The sequence below is a fragment of the Panicum virgatum genome, chromosome 3K (assembly GCF_016808335.1).
Source record: "Panicum virgatum strain AP13 chromosome 3K, P.virgatum_v5, whole genome shotgun sequence".
Taxonomy (NCBI): Eukaryota; Viridiplantae; Streptophyta; class Magnoliopsida; order Poales; family Poaceae; genus Panicum; species Panicum virgatum.
Window position 1 is genome coordinate 4,840,530 of NC_053138.1, and position 17,676 is coordinate 4,858,205.

The 17,676-nt window shown below is 49.0% G+C and overlaps 1 protein-coding gene and 1 pseudogene across 1 annotated transcript; one reads left to right on the forward strand and one right to left on the reverse strand.

Moving 5' to 3' along the window:
- Window positions 1-5,542: 5,542 nt before the first annotated feature.
- LOC120696978 lies at window positions 5,543-6,513 on the reverse strand (annotated as a pseudogene).
- A 2,362-nt stretch (window positions 6,514-8,875) lies between these two features.
- Window positions 8,876-17,240, forward strand: LOC120696981 (2-alkenal reductase (NADP(+)-dependent)-like). Its single transcript, XM_039980062.1, has 6 exons — window positions 8,876-8,936; window positions 9,142-9,396; window positions 10,664-10,841; window positions 16,151-16,317; window positions 16,540-16,622; window positions 16,725-17,240. Exons 2-6 carry the CDS (start codon window positions 9,160-9,162, stop codon window positions 17,080-17,082), a joined length of 1,023 nt encoding a protein of 340 aa, XP_039835996.1. The 5' UTR covers window positions 8,876-8,936; window positions 9,142-9,159; the 3' UTR covers window positions 17,083-17,240.
- The last annotated feature ends 436 nt before the right edge of the window (window positions 17,241-17,676 follow it).

Here is a 17,676-nt window from a genome sequence, read left to right on the forward strand (position 1 = left end):
ATATTTAGAATGAATACGTACTGTAAACTGTAGGAACCATGTCTTCGAAGGACCTGCTGCTCGCGGGTGCGGGTTGATCGGACCTGCTTCATCCACGCGGTCAACTAGGGCAAAACGGGCCTCCAGCTCATCCTTCCATGAGGCCGCCACCACACGCGGACCTACAGCCTCCCCGACGATAGGGAGGCCGAGGAGGTAGGCCACGTCCTGCAGCGTAGGAGTCATCTCCCCACACGGGAGGTGGAACGTGTGTGTCTCCGGCCTCCATCTGTCAACGAGCGCCGTCAGGAGGGATCGGTCGAGCTGAATAGGCCCAACCTCGATAAGACGGCTCAGAGTCAGTAGGCCGGCCTCACGTAACCTGGAAAAAAACAAAAAATGTCGAAACAAAGGAATACCGGCGAATACATAAGTCATAAACAATAATATTTCATTACATACCGGTCACACCAATCGTTGTGTATAGAAATCGCCTCGCCGGGTGGACGAGGACGTAGCACCTCTAGGGCTCGGTGCTCAACAGCTGCAAAGTAAGACCTGTGGCTCGAGTCGATCACTGGGTCTAGCAAGGAGTCCATCTCCATAACTGCATTCAAAAATATATGAGAACACATAGCTAAATATATATTTCATACAAACTAGACACATAAATACAATAATACTTCATTACATACCTGCCATATTTCATTACTACATATTACAAATAATGAAATACAATTGTGGATCATGACACCGAATGACTTCCACGAGCAATTCTCGCCGATGCTCGTCTGAACGTAGGAGGTGCTCCATCTCTGGGATTTCCGGAAGGACCGACGTCAGCAGCATCGTGAAGTGCATTCTGAGGACACTTCTTGTAGTTGTGACTCAATGATCCACATTGGCTGCAACGTTTTTGTGCCTTGCTTGCTTCCGACTCGTCCATACCATTCCGAATACGACGTGTCTGACGGCGGCCTTTGCCTTTCTTAGTGGCTGGATCAGGAATAAACATCTTATTCTCATTATCCTAAGTGAAAGGCCCCACAATTCCAATCCCGTATACCTCATGTCCCCATGTGGATACAGCTGCTTCCTTGCTGAAGTACGGTGAAACAAATAGTCCTGGCTGTAACGCAGACTCTGCACATGCCGCAATGAGATGGGAGCATGGCACATGCAATAACTTAGGCTTCATGCAGGAGCAGAATACTTTGCCATCAACTGTAATCAAACTCTCCTGTACCACTCTATCTCTACGGATACCACGACCACTTCTATCCTTACATAGAACCTCAAATCTATGCTCCATTGTACCTGTGGATATGACGCGGTGCAGTTTTGCCTTTTCAGTCTTCTCTTGCATATATTGTGTCACTCTTTTGCAAAACTGAATTTGGGGGTTGCTGATGTTTATGCTTGCAGCCGTGTAACGCTCTCTGAAATACTTCATGCACCCATACATGATGAACTCAACAATTCCCACAAGTGGAAAGGCACGACAAGAACGCATAACCATATTGAAACACTCTGCATGGTTCGTTGTCTGAATACCATACCGTGTTCCGTTGGTATCATAAAGAAATGACCATTTCTCCTTAGGTGCACCTCGAATCCAGTGTGAAAATGGCTTCTCAATTGAATCCCTAGCCTCTGCAGCCTGACTCGTGCCTGCTCCTGATGCCCTTACCTTCACTAGCTCTGCAGTCAACTGATCAAGCATCTGCCATAATGCATTGAATTTTCTCTGTTGATTTTGGGTGCACAACCTCTTAAACAGGTTCTTAAGATCCTTGTTCTTGAAGTGTTCATAGAAGTTTGCACCCATATGCCTAATGCACCACCTGTTTTGGACATCAGGCCATAATGGAGGCGTTGTCGCAGTTCCACATTGCAATTTCAGTATTGATTGCAGGATACCTGCATGCCTATCACTAATAAGGCACACATCTGGACGTGCAGCAACAACATGATTCTTCACTCGTTCAAGGAACCAATACCAACTGTCTATGTTCTCATTCTCAACAAATGCAAATGCGAGCGGAACAATTTGGTTGTTACAATCTACACCGATTGCGGTGAGTATCTGACCTTTATACCTTCCAGTCAAAAATGTGCCATCAATGCAGATCACCGGAAGACAAAACTGAAATGCTCTAACAGAAGCACCTATGCAAAAGAAAGCTCGTTGCATAATTCTTTGTCCCCTAGTCACGGCTGGTAAAAGGTATGTGTCATAAAAGCTTCCAGGATTTCTAGCAGCAACCTGGGATAACATACGAGGTAGGTTATCATATGATGCCTCGTATGTGCCGAACCGCATCTCGAACACCATTTGTTTAGCCCGCCATGCCTTCAAATAACTGATGGTGTACTGGTAAGTCTGCTCAATGTGTCGAATAATCATTTTTGGCTCATAATTTAGGTTGTCCATAATAAACCCATACATTTGCTTTGCAACAAAGTCGCATGATATATTGCGATGCGAGGGAATAACTTCTGACAGCAAACAAGTGTGCTCTGTGACAATGGAACATTTCCAGTTTGACTTCCATTTTCCCTTGAATGCATGTACTCGCCATGGACATCCAGCATTCACACACTTCACCTCATATTCTTTACTGCCAGACTTCACGACTCTGAATTCTCGTTTCAATGAGATTGCCCATAGTCTCACAGCATCTTTTACGGCTTCAATGTTTGGATATGTTGCACCTTGCACTACCTCATTCCCTCTGTACTCCCACTCCTGATTTCGTACATCTTCTGCGATATGACTGCCAAAACCATGCTCTTTCCACTCTTTTGGCAATGAGTACTGCTCGTCGTCATCAGATGAGTCCTCATATTCTTCCATCTCTATTGCGGTTTGGTCTTCTGCCTCCATCTCGTCCACAATGCTATGTATCATCTCTCCCTCATCAGCAAGGCCCTGTGGTCCCATGTTTTGGTTCTCTGTCTCTTCTGACTCATCTTGCTCAACATAATTGGTCTCTCTTCGAATACTCGGAGTTCCTTGATCTGCACAATGTTGGATTTCATTTTGTGTCTTATCCCAGATTTGAACAAGAATGGCTAGAGGCCACCCACGCTCTAGAGCTGTTTGCATGTACTTCTGCCAGTCATCAGTGCTGTGTATCATCATTAATTCCCATAATTCACTTTCTACCTCCCAATTAACAAGAGACTGGACATTGATCACATGTGTCAACGGATCAACATGGAACCCACGCTGCAGCCACTTACATATGGAACCAAAACTCCTTTCCAGAGGTTTATCTATGCCGCTAGATGTGCGCTTAAAGGCAGAAAGATCTACTCCATTTGGCCCATACATAACATTGTATTCACCATAAAATACTTGAAACTGCATTTTGCTTGACATATCTGTATATCACATAATACTTATCGAGTTATACTCTTTACTTCACTACCTTATTCAATAATCCGTAAAAACTAAGTATGGAATTCAACTATAACGTATAAGTATTCATAACTACGTGATGACTCTCGAATTCTATACTGCATATGCCAAATTCTATTCTAAATCATAATTAATTTATAAACATGTCTCTAATAGCACTGCAATTGTAATAATAAATGCGTAGAACTAATTTTCTAAACTAATTTACTACTACGTAACTACAAACTAAAGTATCATTGAACTCCTACTTAAATGGATCTACTATAGCACTAATTAAATTAAATTACTCATATTTAAATACGTAGTACTTAAATATAACAATATTTAAACTAAATGTACTAACCTGCAGATCACAAGTGCTGAATCCGGTAGGGCTTCGCCGCTTTCCTTCTCCTCACTCCTCTCTTTTTTTTCTGAATTTTTGGTGGAATTTTCGGGCTCAAATGAGGAGGGAAGGGGAGGGCTGGGGCTTTTATAAGGGGGGAGACCCCGGTCGCCCGCGGGGGGGGGGGGGGGGGGGGGGCGACAGGCCCCCTGCCGCGACTGTGGGCCGGGCCCAGCGGCGGTCGCCCGTGGGCCGGGCGACAGGCCCCTGTCGCCCCCCCAACGGGCGACAGGGCTTGTTTTTTTTCTCCAGGGACTTCGTTGCAAATTTGAAAAAAAAAATTACACATTGGGCCTGTCGCCCTATGGGAGGGCGACCGGGGTATATTTTTGAAATTTTTGAAAACGGACATATATTTTTGAAATTTTAATTTTTTTTAAATATAAAAAAGAAAAAAGCGCCAAGAAACTGGGCCATCGCTAGGCTACGGGCCTCAGAAAGGTAATGGGCTCAGGAAACTGGGCCTTCACTCGGCGCAGCCCAACCATCGCTCCCCAAGCAGCTCGCGAGGTCCGATCCAAGCCGCACAGATGCGATCCTACGGCCGAGAATCTCTCCAGCCCGAACGGTGAACGAAACCCCGTCCGCCCCCTGGCCGGCGCGGGGACGCCAGCGCGCGCAGCCGCCGCCATGGCACGACGCCGGCGCCCGCTTGCTTCTCCGCGCACGGCTCGCGTTCGCTTTGCCGCGCACGCTTCGTCGCGGCAGGGATCGGACGAGGGTGGGTGCTGCCCGGCGCCGCTTCCGCTTGCCTTGCCGCCGCGCGCTGCGTCGCCGTGGCGAGGCGAGATGGCCGCAGGATGGCGCCGCCACCGATCGCCCATGTCCCACTGTTCGGACCCCGCCTCGTACCCAGCCTCTGCTCAACGGCCAGTAGTTCCATGACACGGACGAGCGCGCACTCCTCTGCTATTGCCGCCGGGACGTGCGGGTGTGGCACCTCTCCGACGAGGCAAGCGATACACGGACGACAGAGGAAGTGTTTTTGTCTTCAGAAAATATAAGGGTACACTTTTCTTATCAGTTCATATATTTGGACATTTGGGTGGACTAGGTGGGTGCATACGTGTCTAAAAATTTCCTACCTGGTTTACTTATCTACTAGTACTGATTGGTATATTATCTGAAAACAATGTTTTGTTTGATTTACGGTAAAATAGCTAATTTCATCCCTCAATTTTCCTCCAAGGCTCAAATTATCCTTAAACTATGAAACGGACCAATTTAGTTCTCAAACTTTTCAGTTAGGTTCAATTTAGTCTCTAGAGTGATATGGTATGCCTATACAAAGTCATAGCAGAGTGTATGTAAGGTTCTGGACATGTTACCAAATCCAACAGTGGTTTCGACTCAAGTGGTATACTAACTCATAATTCACTAACATAGCCAAGTTATTGATGATCTTGTATCTATGAATAAAAGCTTCACATTTTTGTTTATTCGAACATTCTCATTGTTTGTTGAACCACATTTTTACCGAGATATCGAATGTTTTAAATAGAAAGTTTGTGGACGAAATTGGTCAGTTTCATACTTGAGGGATGAATTTGAGCCTGAGGCAAAAGTTGAGGGTTAAAATTGGCTATTTTGCCTTGATTTTTGACAGAATATTATTTTCCAAATCCCGATTGAATTCCTCTGTCCTGAACTGAAATAAAGGCTCAAAATAAATTTTGGGTATCACCTTGCTCAGGTACTTGACGGAGCGTGATCGTGCAGTAGTTAATAAGAAAATGAGCACTGTGTGTGACCAATTTAATAGTGGTTTACAAACAAGGATCTTTATTTCACAACGGATACAGAAGCACAGGAACACAGTCTCTGATCGAGATCTTTATTTGACACAGGATGACAGGAGCAAACACAAACACACAGGTCGGCAGGAGCAAAGATCCGCTCGATACAAACAGATGCAGGAGCACAACGAGACGTCAGGCACCAGATGACGAGCAGTGGTTGTCCTGCATTATATTACGAGATGTACAAATGTTCTTGTTAAAAATGGCATTAGAGGTTGAGAGTAGGAACTAGTAACAGTGATCAAGAAATGTTATGAAGAGATCTGAAAAATACTGAACAGTGTTAGTAGGTCTTACCTGCTTTGACCCTTCGAGAACGGGACAAAATCCATGGATTGTAAGTTCCACTATGTCCCCTTCACTCGTTTTCTTGTGGAACTTCTTGTAAATGGCACCCGTTGCCATGGAGAATTCTCCCGTTCCCCCCCACAATAGCCCATTCACCCCTGACGACATCTAATCCCATCACCTGAAACGTGGAACCCTTGAACCTACACCGATTAATTGGTACAAATTAAATGCGACTATATAAGGCTCATGAATAATTATTCATACTACGAAATATCCGATCCTACCTGCCATCCTCGAAGGCCAGACAGAAGAAATTCTGCCAGATTTGGTTGACACCGGTGTTCATATGCATGCCCTGTGCGCGGGCGATGACTTTGGCGTTGGGATCAGGGCCGTCGCGTACTTCCCAGTTGTTCGCAACCAGCGAACCCAACCCGTTCTTGCTTACCAGTGACTCTTGGTTACGGTTCGGGCCGGAGGTCGTGTGATACATGTAGAGGCCACTGAACTTGAGCTCGTTGCGCTCCACAAGCACAGGGGTGATCTGGAAGGTGGCCATGGCTGGCTGGATGCAGAGCAGGGAGCTAGAGATGATCTATCGTTCCTTGCTCTGGTGTGAGAAATATATAGAAGCCAGGACACTGCTGGTATTTATAGAGGGAGAGGATGGCATGCATCACGTGGAGTAGTCAAGCACCACATTTAGTCATCTGGTGGTACATTTAACTCGATCGTGACGGAAAGCTCGTACACGAGCACTCCAACTCCAACACACGTGAGTCACGGCCATCACCTAGTAAGAGACCTTCTTTAGAATACTCGAGTATAATGAAGAAATTTAGTAAATCGTGATGGGCATATGGATATCTATAAAACTTACATAATTGGCTCCACTACAAAGCATCAGTATCTATTTCTTTCGAACCTCAGCGAGCCACATCATCAACATTATTTTGACCATTCCAGTGAGCTCATATATCCGTTGGATCAGACTTGATCTATATGGTCTTTCTACCTTCTAACATTGATACACCCACTCATGATAACAATTAAGGATAAATGCAGCAAATGATATTTAGAAGATGAAGAGGAATCAATCAGCGCTACGCAAAGATTCAAGACGCATCATCTTTCAGGCCCAGCAGCCGCATTATTCTTCTCCACTTTGTTTGCTGGGTTAATTATCTAATCGAGTTCCATTTTTCTATGTGTTCGTGGTTTGGTTTTTTTCAAAATATTCATGATTGAGAATTTATTATCTTATTATTTGACCAACAAAAGGAGCATCTACGTTCGCTCTCAAGGCCTAAAAATTCTGACGTTAATCGGGGAAAAAAGAAAATAAAATAAAATTACCCACCACTGCAATTACAATAAAATTTGCCTTAAATGCCCTTATGCCTAATTAAAATTAACCCACCACTACCATTAAAAAAACTAAAATACTGTATATCTTATTTATATGAATTGCGGTAACTTAAGTCATGGAAATAGAAAAATTATTTGTACACACGGATTGGAAAGATTAAAATATGAAGCAACCACTTTTTGAGCCTACAATCCAATCGATCTTACATGTACAATATATATAAACATTAGTAAAAGGACAACGTAAAGAAAAAGTATAAATTTAATGATGATGATGATGATGATACCAATATATATAAACATTTAGATTCTCGATACTAGCCGCGCAAATGCGCAGGCCATCTCACTAGTTCATTAGAAACTGCTCTTACTTAATTCCGCAGCAACATGCGAGAATATCACCTAGTTATATGAAAAACGATGTAAGTCTAGATGAACTATTATTGATAGATCTATCCAATGAGTATAAATTTGACATGGTTCTGCCACAATACTTTGCCGCCTAGGTACTAAAATATCATGCCACGCAACTAAACAAATACTGCAAAACAGAGTGAGCGAGTATATAACTGTTCAGTCATTCAGATCAAAATAAAGAGAGAAGATGCATATTTCTATATATGTTTTGGTTGCTTATCAGCTATATATATGCTTTTAACACTGCTATAAACTCAACTGTTTGTTAAATTATTTAAAAGCTTACTTGTAATAACATTTCAGTTAAATGCTACAAGTAGATCATTGGAGCAGTTCATAACTCACTCCGTTTCAATCAGTCAATAGTATTTTTCTCTCACACCAAATCAGCACCAGTCACCAGCTATTAGCCAAGCAACAGTGTTTTTTCTCATAACAAATCAGTACCAGAATATAGAGATAAATTCTTACTTGTACAATTATTGCCTTCCGGGGAACAAATATTAAAATGCTATCTGCGCGTGCACGTGTGAGTGTGAATCACGACGCGGTGGCTAGCTGGCACTGGCAACAGGCCCGTGCAGACATGCATGCATGACCCAACCAGCTGGCCTACAAGATGTCCTTACTTGCATCTTATTTGGCCGCCCCGTGATGGTCGTCTAGCTGCTAGTGTGAGATTTGGCACTTACTACATGTACGCATCTTACTTGCATCTTTCTTACCAGCTGCTGCCTGCTTGTCCATGTCTCTTTAATTCGTAGCATGCACGCAAAATATATGAAATAAAAAAAATCTCTCAGACGTTTTGCATTTTGCAAAATAAAACATCCATCCCTGCAGGCTCGTACGTTCACTCCAAAGTTTTGTCCAATCTGGTATGGATTCTGCTGAGTCCGGCAAGAATCAGAAATGATTCTTGGAGCTCTCTCTTGCAGATGATCAGCTGTGAAAATCCCATGGAAACTAACAGCTAATGGATTTGCAAGAAACGGTCCTAGAGGATGATCCGTTCAGCAGAGATCGTTTTGTTCTTTTGAGCTGTGGATTGAGCAAAAGAAATCAAATTACATCATACAGGTTAAAGCTATGTTCTGGAAGAAAAAACAAAGAGTACCAGCAGGCAGCAGAAAAAACAGACGAGACTGCCTGTGTGATTGTGAAGTTGCCACATCTGCTGGGCCTGCCAAGCGCCCCAGAAGCCTCCGCAACAGTCAGAACACGGCAGGCCCAAACAGCATCTCAAACAGACATCAATCCGCGTTGCCAAGCGGCGGGTCTGCCCAGGGGCGGATTTTAAGGGGGGGGGGGCTAGGGGGGCTCTAGCCCCCCCTACTGCCCAAACTTCCATTGAAATCAAAGGAAAAATATGAGAGAAAAAAGAAAAAAAGGTGAAGAAATGAGTGGAGATAGAGAGGAAGAAGAACCCAGCCCCCCCTAAGTTGAAAATCTGCTTCCGCCACTGGGTCTGCCGGTGAGTCGAGAGCGGCGGCGCGATGGCGGCGGCGAGAGACGAGGTGCCGAACAAAAGGGTGGTCCTGAAGCGCTACGTGACGGGGTTCCCGTCGGAGGACGACATGGAGGTGGTGACGGCGACGGCGCGCCTTACCGTGCCGCCGGGGTCGACGGCCATGGTGGTCAAGAACCTCTACGTCTCCTGCGACCCCTACATGCGCGGCCGCATGACCAAGCACGAACGCCCCAGCTACGTCCCGGACTTCGTCCTCGGGGAGGTAATAATCTTGGTTGAGCTACTAGGAGTTTTGGTGAGTTTGGAAGCTTGTATTCAGATTCCCAGATTTTCTGACTGGGTTCCAGCACTTGCTCTTCAAATTGAAGCCTGCAATCTATGCGCTCAACTGTTAATTGGCGATTAAAATAAAGATATGCTATTGTTCATCTGATATAAGGTATAGGTGGCCAAACGGGCGGCCCGGCCCGGCACGGCACGGGCCCGGCTAAGCACGGCCCGTTTAGGCACGACCCGCTTAAGCACGAAAATATTAACGGGTCGTGCCATGCCTGCCCATGGGCTGAAGTGCCGGCCCAGTCACGGCCCGAAATTGATTTAATCGGGCCGGGCCGGCCCGTTTGGCCCGGCAGCCCGGCGGCCCGAAAATGTTTAAATAGGGTTTGATAATGGATAACATAGTATTTAAATGGGCTTATCGTGCTACCCATCGGGCCGCCCTTTTTCGGGCCGTGCCTGGACGCGTCCATGGGCCGGAATTGAGGCCCAGGCACGGCCCGGCTATCGTGCCCGTGCCGGCCCGAGCCCAATAATATTCGGGCCCGTGCCGTGCTTGGATCGGGCTAATATGGGCCGGGCTTCGGGCCCCCATGGGTATCGGGCCAAATGGCCATCTATAATCTAAGGGCGTGTTTAGATGTAACGCAAAAAAATTTTGCGATGGAATCTTACTAATTTGAAGTACTAAATGAAGTCTATTTATAAAATTTTTTACACAGATAGGTTGTAAATCGCGAGACGAATCTAATAATGCTAATTAATCCATAATTAGCGGATGGTTACTGTAGCATCACTGTTGTGAATTATGAATTAAGTGAGCTCATTAGATTCGTCTCGCGATTTACAGCCCATCCATGCAAAAAGTTTTGTAAATAGACTTCATTTAGTACTCTATGCATGTGTCCAAGCATTCGATGCGATGTTTTTTTAGGGTCAGTTGGATCCATGCCACTCCAATTTCTTGAAATTGGATCTCATGTTGAAAATCATGCCATTGAGTGGTATGATTTTCAACATGACACCCAATTTCACGGAGTTGTGGTGGCATGAATCGAATTTTCCCTTTTTTTTATATTTACGGGGTTTACGGGTTGTGATCTGTTAGCCTAAAATGCACTTGGGAGACTTCCGTGCTCTGTTGAACCTCTGGGGGGAGATGGGTCCACTTTCTTCCATGTACCTTACTATCTTTTTGTTTTTTCAGCTGGAGGCCTTACAGTTCCGTGGTCTCTGTTCGTACAAATCTTCAGGCTTTGGTTAATTTTGGCGTCAGCAGGGTGATAGCATCTGGGCACCCGGATTTCAAGGTTGGGGATCTTGTGTGGGGAATGACCGGATGGGAGGAGTACACTCTCGTCCCTAAACCGGAGTCATTTTTCAAGATCAATCACCCCGAGTTGCCTCTGTCCTACTACACAGGTGTTCTTGGTGAGTTGTAGACCAATCAGTCTTTTCTTTCAACCAAGTTGTTAACCCATGAATACCTTCCTCCAACATTAAGCAACATCATTTCTTATTCCTTTTCTTTGTTCCATTTATCTAACCTGCAAATCAGTTTTTTATCTCATTCGAGTGATTGTTTTTTCGCGACCGTGCCTGAGCACGTATTTCATTAAGAAGAAAGCAGTTTACAGACAATTCTTGATGCGGCCAAATAGAGCTTGACCGACACAAGATCACAAAGGACTAAAAACAGAGAAAAACTGAAAAAAACACAGACAAACACCCAAAAACCAAAACAGACACAGCAGCAGAAGCACAACAGAGGAGAACACCTCCAACCCTACAAACCTAACTAAGACCGGCGCAGCACCAACCAACAACTGAACCTGCAAAAGAGCTACATCGCCAAAGATGCGAAGATCCGCAACACAAACAAGGTGGCAAAGCATCCACCCGACCAACCAATATCGGCGGCAAAGCATCCGCCCGAAGAGAACTCTCACCAACGACGACGGCGTCAAAGCATCCGCCAAAGCAACACAGCGGCAAAGCATCCGCTAGCATAGTACAACAGCAAAGAACCGCCAACCGACGACCAACGCGACCTAGACGATGTAGAGGAACTAAGCAAAGGCAGGCGCAGAAGCGGATCCTCTCCGAGAAGAGCAATCGACCGTCACCGGCAAGAGCTTCCAAGACAACGTGTAACATCCCGAAAATTTACTAAAATAAATCATGCGCTAAAATTTTGCTTTGTCGTTGAGCTCGAGATCCCTCCTTGAAACCCTAACCCCAGTTTTTCTGGGAACTTCCCTGTTCCGCCAGATCTTTCGATTCCCCAAAGACCCGACACCCGTATCCAGCACCCTGTTTCCCCTCGACCCGCGCGCCCGGGCGCCACGCGTGGCCAACCGCGGCCGCGATCGGCGCCGACGCGCCCGCCCCTCTTTCCCTTTCTCTCTTTATTTCTCTCCCCTCCTTTTTCCTTTTTCTTTTCTTTTCTTTTTCCCATTTTCTTTTCCTTTCCCTCTCCTTCCCTTTCCCTCTCTCCTCCTACCCCGCGCACTCGGCCTCCTCCCTCTCTGCTCCCGTGCGCCGCCCGGCCTGCTCCTGCCCGCACGCCAGCCTCGCCCCCACACCCTGAGCGCTGCCCGCCACACCGCCCAGCCACACTCGCGCCGGCTCAGCCCCTCCTACCCGCGCACTGGCCGAGCGCCGTGCCGCGCCGCGCCACGCCAGCCCCGGGCCGAGCACGCGCGCACGCGCACGCTTGCCTCGCCACGAGGGCCGAGCCGCTCACCGCGCACACCGCCCCGGACCGTGCCCACGCGGACGCCGCACCCACGCTGGACCGAGCTCGCCACAACGCCACGCCGCGGCGCCGACCGAGCTACGCCGCCGGTCCCGCTCGCCCGTACATGCCCACAGCACCGGCGACCTCCGAACAGCGCCGCCTGCGACGGTCGACGCCTGCGCCGAGGCGTCGCATCACCTCGTCGCCCACACGCAAACGCGCCCCGCCGTTGACGCCCCGCCAGTACTGCACAGCGCCGTGTCACCGCTCGCCGGCGCGCCCCTCCCTTCCACCGACCTAGCCCGCCTATAAAAGGCACCCCGACGCCGCTTCACCACCCCACAACCATCCCCACCACCTCCGGCCCCCACACCTAGCTCGCAGCGCCGCCGCCTAGCTCCTCCATCGCCGCCGCCTCGTCGATCCGCCCTCACGCACCACTGCAACTCAAGGTGAAGCCGGGGATCGGACCCCGCACCCCTCCATTTCGTTTTTCCCTTCCCCCATCCTCTATCGTGGCCTAGGGCTGCCCGCCGAACACCACCGCCACCCGTTGCCGCCGCCGCCGTGGCTAGGCTAGCTCAGGCCGCCTCGGGCCGAGCCACGGCCGGGAATCAACCCCGCGAGCCTCCCTGGCCCTTTTCCCCTTACCCCGGAGCCGCCTCGAGCCCTTGGCCGCCGGGTTTGGCAACACCGGCGAGCCGCCGGCCCCTCCCCTGTTTTCCAGCGCGGGGGAGGAAGAGGACAGGCAGTTTTGCCTTGAGCCCCCTCCTTTTTCCTCTATTCATTAAAGAAACCCCACCCCTTTAAGCCCTTTTTCAATTAAAACCCCTTCTTTTGTTTTATTCCCAAAACAAACCCCCACCTTATAAACTTAATTACAAATTAGACCCTGACCCTTTTTTAGATTGACCCAAGAAGTTTCTAAAATACAAACCAAGCCCCTGTTTTCTTAAACTTAATTACAATTAGGTCCCTGGACCCCTGTTTAGACCCTAAACACTCCTTTGACCTATCATTTCATGCGCCAAATGACCCCGAATTAACCTAAAATTTTACCACGCCTCTCTTAACTCAGTTTTGGCCGTACCATTCAGAAACCATTCAAAAATAATACTCTATGCTCTATATTTCATGTGTCTCCGAACCGAGCTTGACGACAGATCTTTACTTTTTCTGTGTATTGATTGTGTTTGTTTGTGTGCGCTGTAGACCACGGAGTGACCGAAGGAGAGCCCGTCAACGTGCCGTACTGTGAGCAGGAGAACGAGGACCAGTTCCGCGACCCCGAGCCCGAAGGACAGGACTTCCCCGAAGGCTTCGAAGACGGCAAGTTCAATCCCATCCTTTGATGCATGTTTCTGTCCTAGTTTTCTATAAACGCAACCCAATGGCCTGTTTTAAAAAGTTGCATATGTTTTACTTGCATGAAAACACGGTTGGATAGCCACCCCTTGATTTGTGATGACCATTCCTTGACCACCTAGATTAATGTCTGATTTTGCTTGGACGTTAATCGATATTAGAACGTTTAGGACTTTACTCATAACATAATTTATTTGATAAAGAAAATGTGTGCGTGTGGGAAGGGATAAAACGTGGGTTTTCGAAAGATGAGTATGGACGGGATGGACGGCATTTCTGTGTGAATTGCCGACTGGTGTGCTTATGCCTGTGTGGCAGGGCAAAGAAGGGAGATATCCATCTTGTCGTGTCTAAGGACCGAGTTGGTGTGTCATCTCACCTAACTCCACTATCGTGCAAACCACTCGACCGTTGAATGGGCAACGGCGTAGCATAAATCCCACTAGTTGGTGTGGTAGTCATCAGGAGAGCTGAGAGCAACGGGTAACTAAGGAAAAGGGATAAGCCCCGAGTGGCTTATGCCCGGTTATACCTAAGTGAATGGTCAATGACCCCTTGGTGCATCCCGTGATGGCTAGTCAGGCTTAGCTATGGTGGGTAATGGCTATGTTGGGATCTACACCGACACGATGGTGTTCGAGTTGTGGTATCCTACTTGTGGGTAAAGTTGCACACCTCTGCAGAGTTAAGAATCTATTCGAATAGTCCGTGCCCACGGTATTGGGCGAGTTATGGTGTGGTCACATAACTAGTGTTTCTTTGGGATGGGCTGGTGTGAGTTGTTTTGGAATTGGTTCCGGCAGTTGTGCCGTGTGCTACGACGGACGGGGAGTCCGGTAGCAGTTTTAAAACCTGAACTCTGTGTTACTGCAAAAACTGATTTCCAAAAGGTTTTCCGTAAAATAAACCCCTGCATAAAATGTCGTTTTTCTGCAAATTAAACCGTAACCTTATCCTTGATTTACCTATGCATATTATTCTGTTATAACCCCCTCCGTGGGTGTGGTTGGACTTGCTGAGTACGTTTGTACTCACCCCACTCTTACTTTTTACAGAAGAAGACCCTGACTTCGTACCAGACGACGCCGAGTAGGGTTATCGTCCTACACCCAACCTTGCCTGTGGAACCGGCCCTGTTGAGATGCCTCCGCTGTCGCAGTACTCAGAGCCCGTGGTAGACCCCATGTGGTTTGCGGTCTGGTGTTACGTCGTAGCTTGGTTAATTATTATTATCATCTGTATCGAGTGTCCTCCAAGGTTTGTACGGTTTTGAACCATCTGATGTAATAAATGTGGCATCAGCCTCCTGGGACTGGTGCTTTGTATCACATTTAAGTCTTCTCTTATGAGGGGACGCTTCACAACGCCCACAGCGAGGGAGCGACGCAAAGGCGCCGTCGTTGTCCGACCAACATGGTCTAGGCTTTCACCTGAAAAGCTCACCGAAGAGGTCATAGGGGAAAGAGTGACGCCTTCAACAAGGTAAGCGACGCCCTCGGGCGTCGCCGTCACCGGCCCATACGGACCAAGGCTTTCGCCTTCACCCTAATCCCAACACAAATCCGATGACAGCAGACGCCCCTCCCCAACCACACGAGGCGGCGACGACGCGGCCAGGCGCCCCTGGCCACCCGAGGCAGCGACGGGAGAGGAGGGCAGCCCTGGGCGAGCGGCGCCACCGACAGACGAAGCGGCGGCGGCAGCCACGAGCCCCCGGCCACGAGGCGGCGGGGTGAGGCCAACGGCCCTCGGCCCCGAGGCAGCGGCGGCGGTGGCGCAGCCACGCCCCCCGGCCACCTGAGGAGGAGGCGGCGGCGCGGCCCCGGGCCTCGGCCAGCTGGGAAGGCCGGCGGCCAGCAACCCCCCCCCACAAGGACGGCGCCCCCAGGCGGCGGACCCAGCCCGGACGGCGGCGGACCGACCGGGGACGGCGCCCCCAGACGGCGGACACCAGGAGCGGCGCGGCCATGGCCATGGCCACGGAGAGACGGCGACGGCGGCGCGGACACGGGCCCCAGGCCGCGCCCCAAGGGCCCCCGGCGGCAGCGGCGCGGCACGGACGGCCACCGACCGCCCCCCGGCCACCGAAGCGGCGGCGGCGCGGCACGGCCCCAGCCCGGACGGCGGCGGACCGACCGGGGGCGGCAGATCCGGCGCCCAAACCCAAGCCCGGCGGAGGATCCGGCCATGGGGGGCCCGGATCCGGCGAGGAGCAGGCCGGGACCGGCCCCGGCGGCCGGCGGCGACAAAGAGACGGCGAGGTCCTAAGGGCGGGAGGAGGAAGGAGATAGGAGAGAGAAGAGAGGGCGAGGGGGAGCGAGCCGGGCCGACTTTGGCACGGCCATGGGCCGCCGCCGCCGCTCGGATGGAGGCTGCCGGCGGCGGCGGCCAGCGGGAACGACGCGGGGGAGGGGTGGAAGGCGGCGCGCGGCGCCCCCCGGGTCGCCAGCGAGAGCGACGCGGGGGGGGGGGGGGGGGGGGGGACAACACAGTATTCGAGTGATTGTTCATTGGCCTTTTACTGAATCCAAATATGTTACAATGTTACCCTGGAAAGAAGCCTATCTCAGATCCTTTATTCTTCTCACACATTTTAAGGCTGTTTTCTAACAATGCTACACCCCCAACTACTCAGGCATGCCCGGCCTTACTGCTTGGGCTGGATTTTTCGATGTGAGCAAGCCTAAGAAAGGCGATTACGTTTTTGTCTCGGCTGCATCAGGTGCCGTTGGTCAGCTTGTTGGGCAGCTTGCTAAGCTCACGGGCTGTTATGTAGTTGGCAGTGCTGGTTCTGATGAGAAGGTTTGTGAAATCTTATCTTCCTTTTGGCTTCGCTACGCTATGCTCTCTTGCTCTAGTTCATGTGCAGTTTTGTGAAGTCCATTAGTTATCTGCATACAGCCATTTCTTTTCTTTTCTGTGGTTGTTTAATTTGTTTCATGCCAATAATCACAGCTCGAATGTTGCATTATAGTAGTAGTACAGTGTCATCCATCAACTGAATGATTATCTGTTCTTCTTCAGGTTAACCTTCTGAAAACCAAGTTTGGCTTCGACGAAGCATTCAACTACAAGAAAGAGCAGGACCTTGATGCTGCCCTGAGGAGGTTCGTGATCTCTTCCTATCCATTGTACACTTCAGCATCAATCAAGGGCACTGATTTGACATCCTCTCTCATTCCTGTGGTGCCATTGCTCTGCCTCTGCAGGTGCTTCCCTGAGGGCATCGACATCTACTTCGAGAACGTGGGTGGCCCAACACTGGAGGCCGTGCTGTCCAACATGCGCAACCACGGGCGGATCCCCGCGTGCGGCATGATCTCGCAGTACAACCTTGAGCAGCCGGAGGGCGTGCGCAACCTCTTCCACATCGTCGCCAAGCGCCTGCGCATGGAGGGCTTCATGGTCTTCGACTACTTCAGCGAGTACTACAAGTTCGAGGAGGAGATGGCAGGGTCATACGTCGAGGACATTGCTGAAGGGCTGGAAAGGGCGCCGGCGGCGCTGATCGGGCTATACTCCGGGCGCAACGTCGGCAAGCAACTGGTCGCCGTCGCGCGGGAGTGAGTGCTGGCCATCCATGTGGCGGTGAAGACAGAGTTTGTACCTTCTCAATAATGCCTGAAACTTTCAGAGTTCGGTGTGCAGGGAACTGATGGCTTGTAGTGCTTGCTTGTAGTCACAGCTGCTTTATGAAAAGTTTCAGTTTTTCTGTTGTCGGTCAATTTCATAGATTAAGAAACATTGGTAAACACCAAGGTATAAAATAGTCCGCTAATAGCTCGCTATTGTCCGCTATTAGCTTTTTAAGAGGTCTCCCGCTACGCTATACAATATTTGTCCGCTATGTCCGCTATATGGGTTTTTTATAGGATTTAGTGATAATAAATGTCCACTACTTCCGTTAAAGATGTAGCCAAAAAAAATAAAGAATCAATATAACTAGGGTGGACCATAGACAAAGCATCACGGGCACAGTTAGGCAGTCAAGAGACGTGTTGAGTCTATCTTAGAATGTTAAACCAATGATGCTTCTAATTTTATATGTATTATGGACGTATGGCTATGAAAAATTTGTTGAAATTGGTTGCATTACTGATGTTATTGGCCACATTATGCATTTTTTTTTTGCAAACCGCTAAATGGATAGTTCCGCTATAG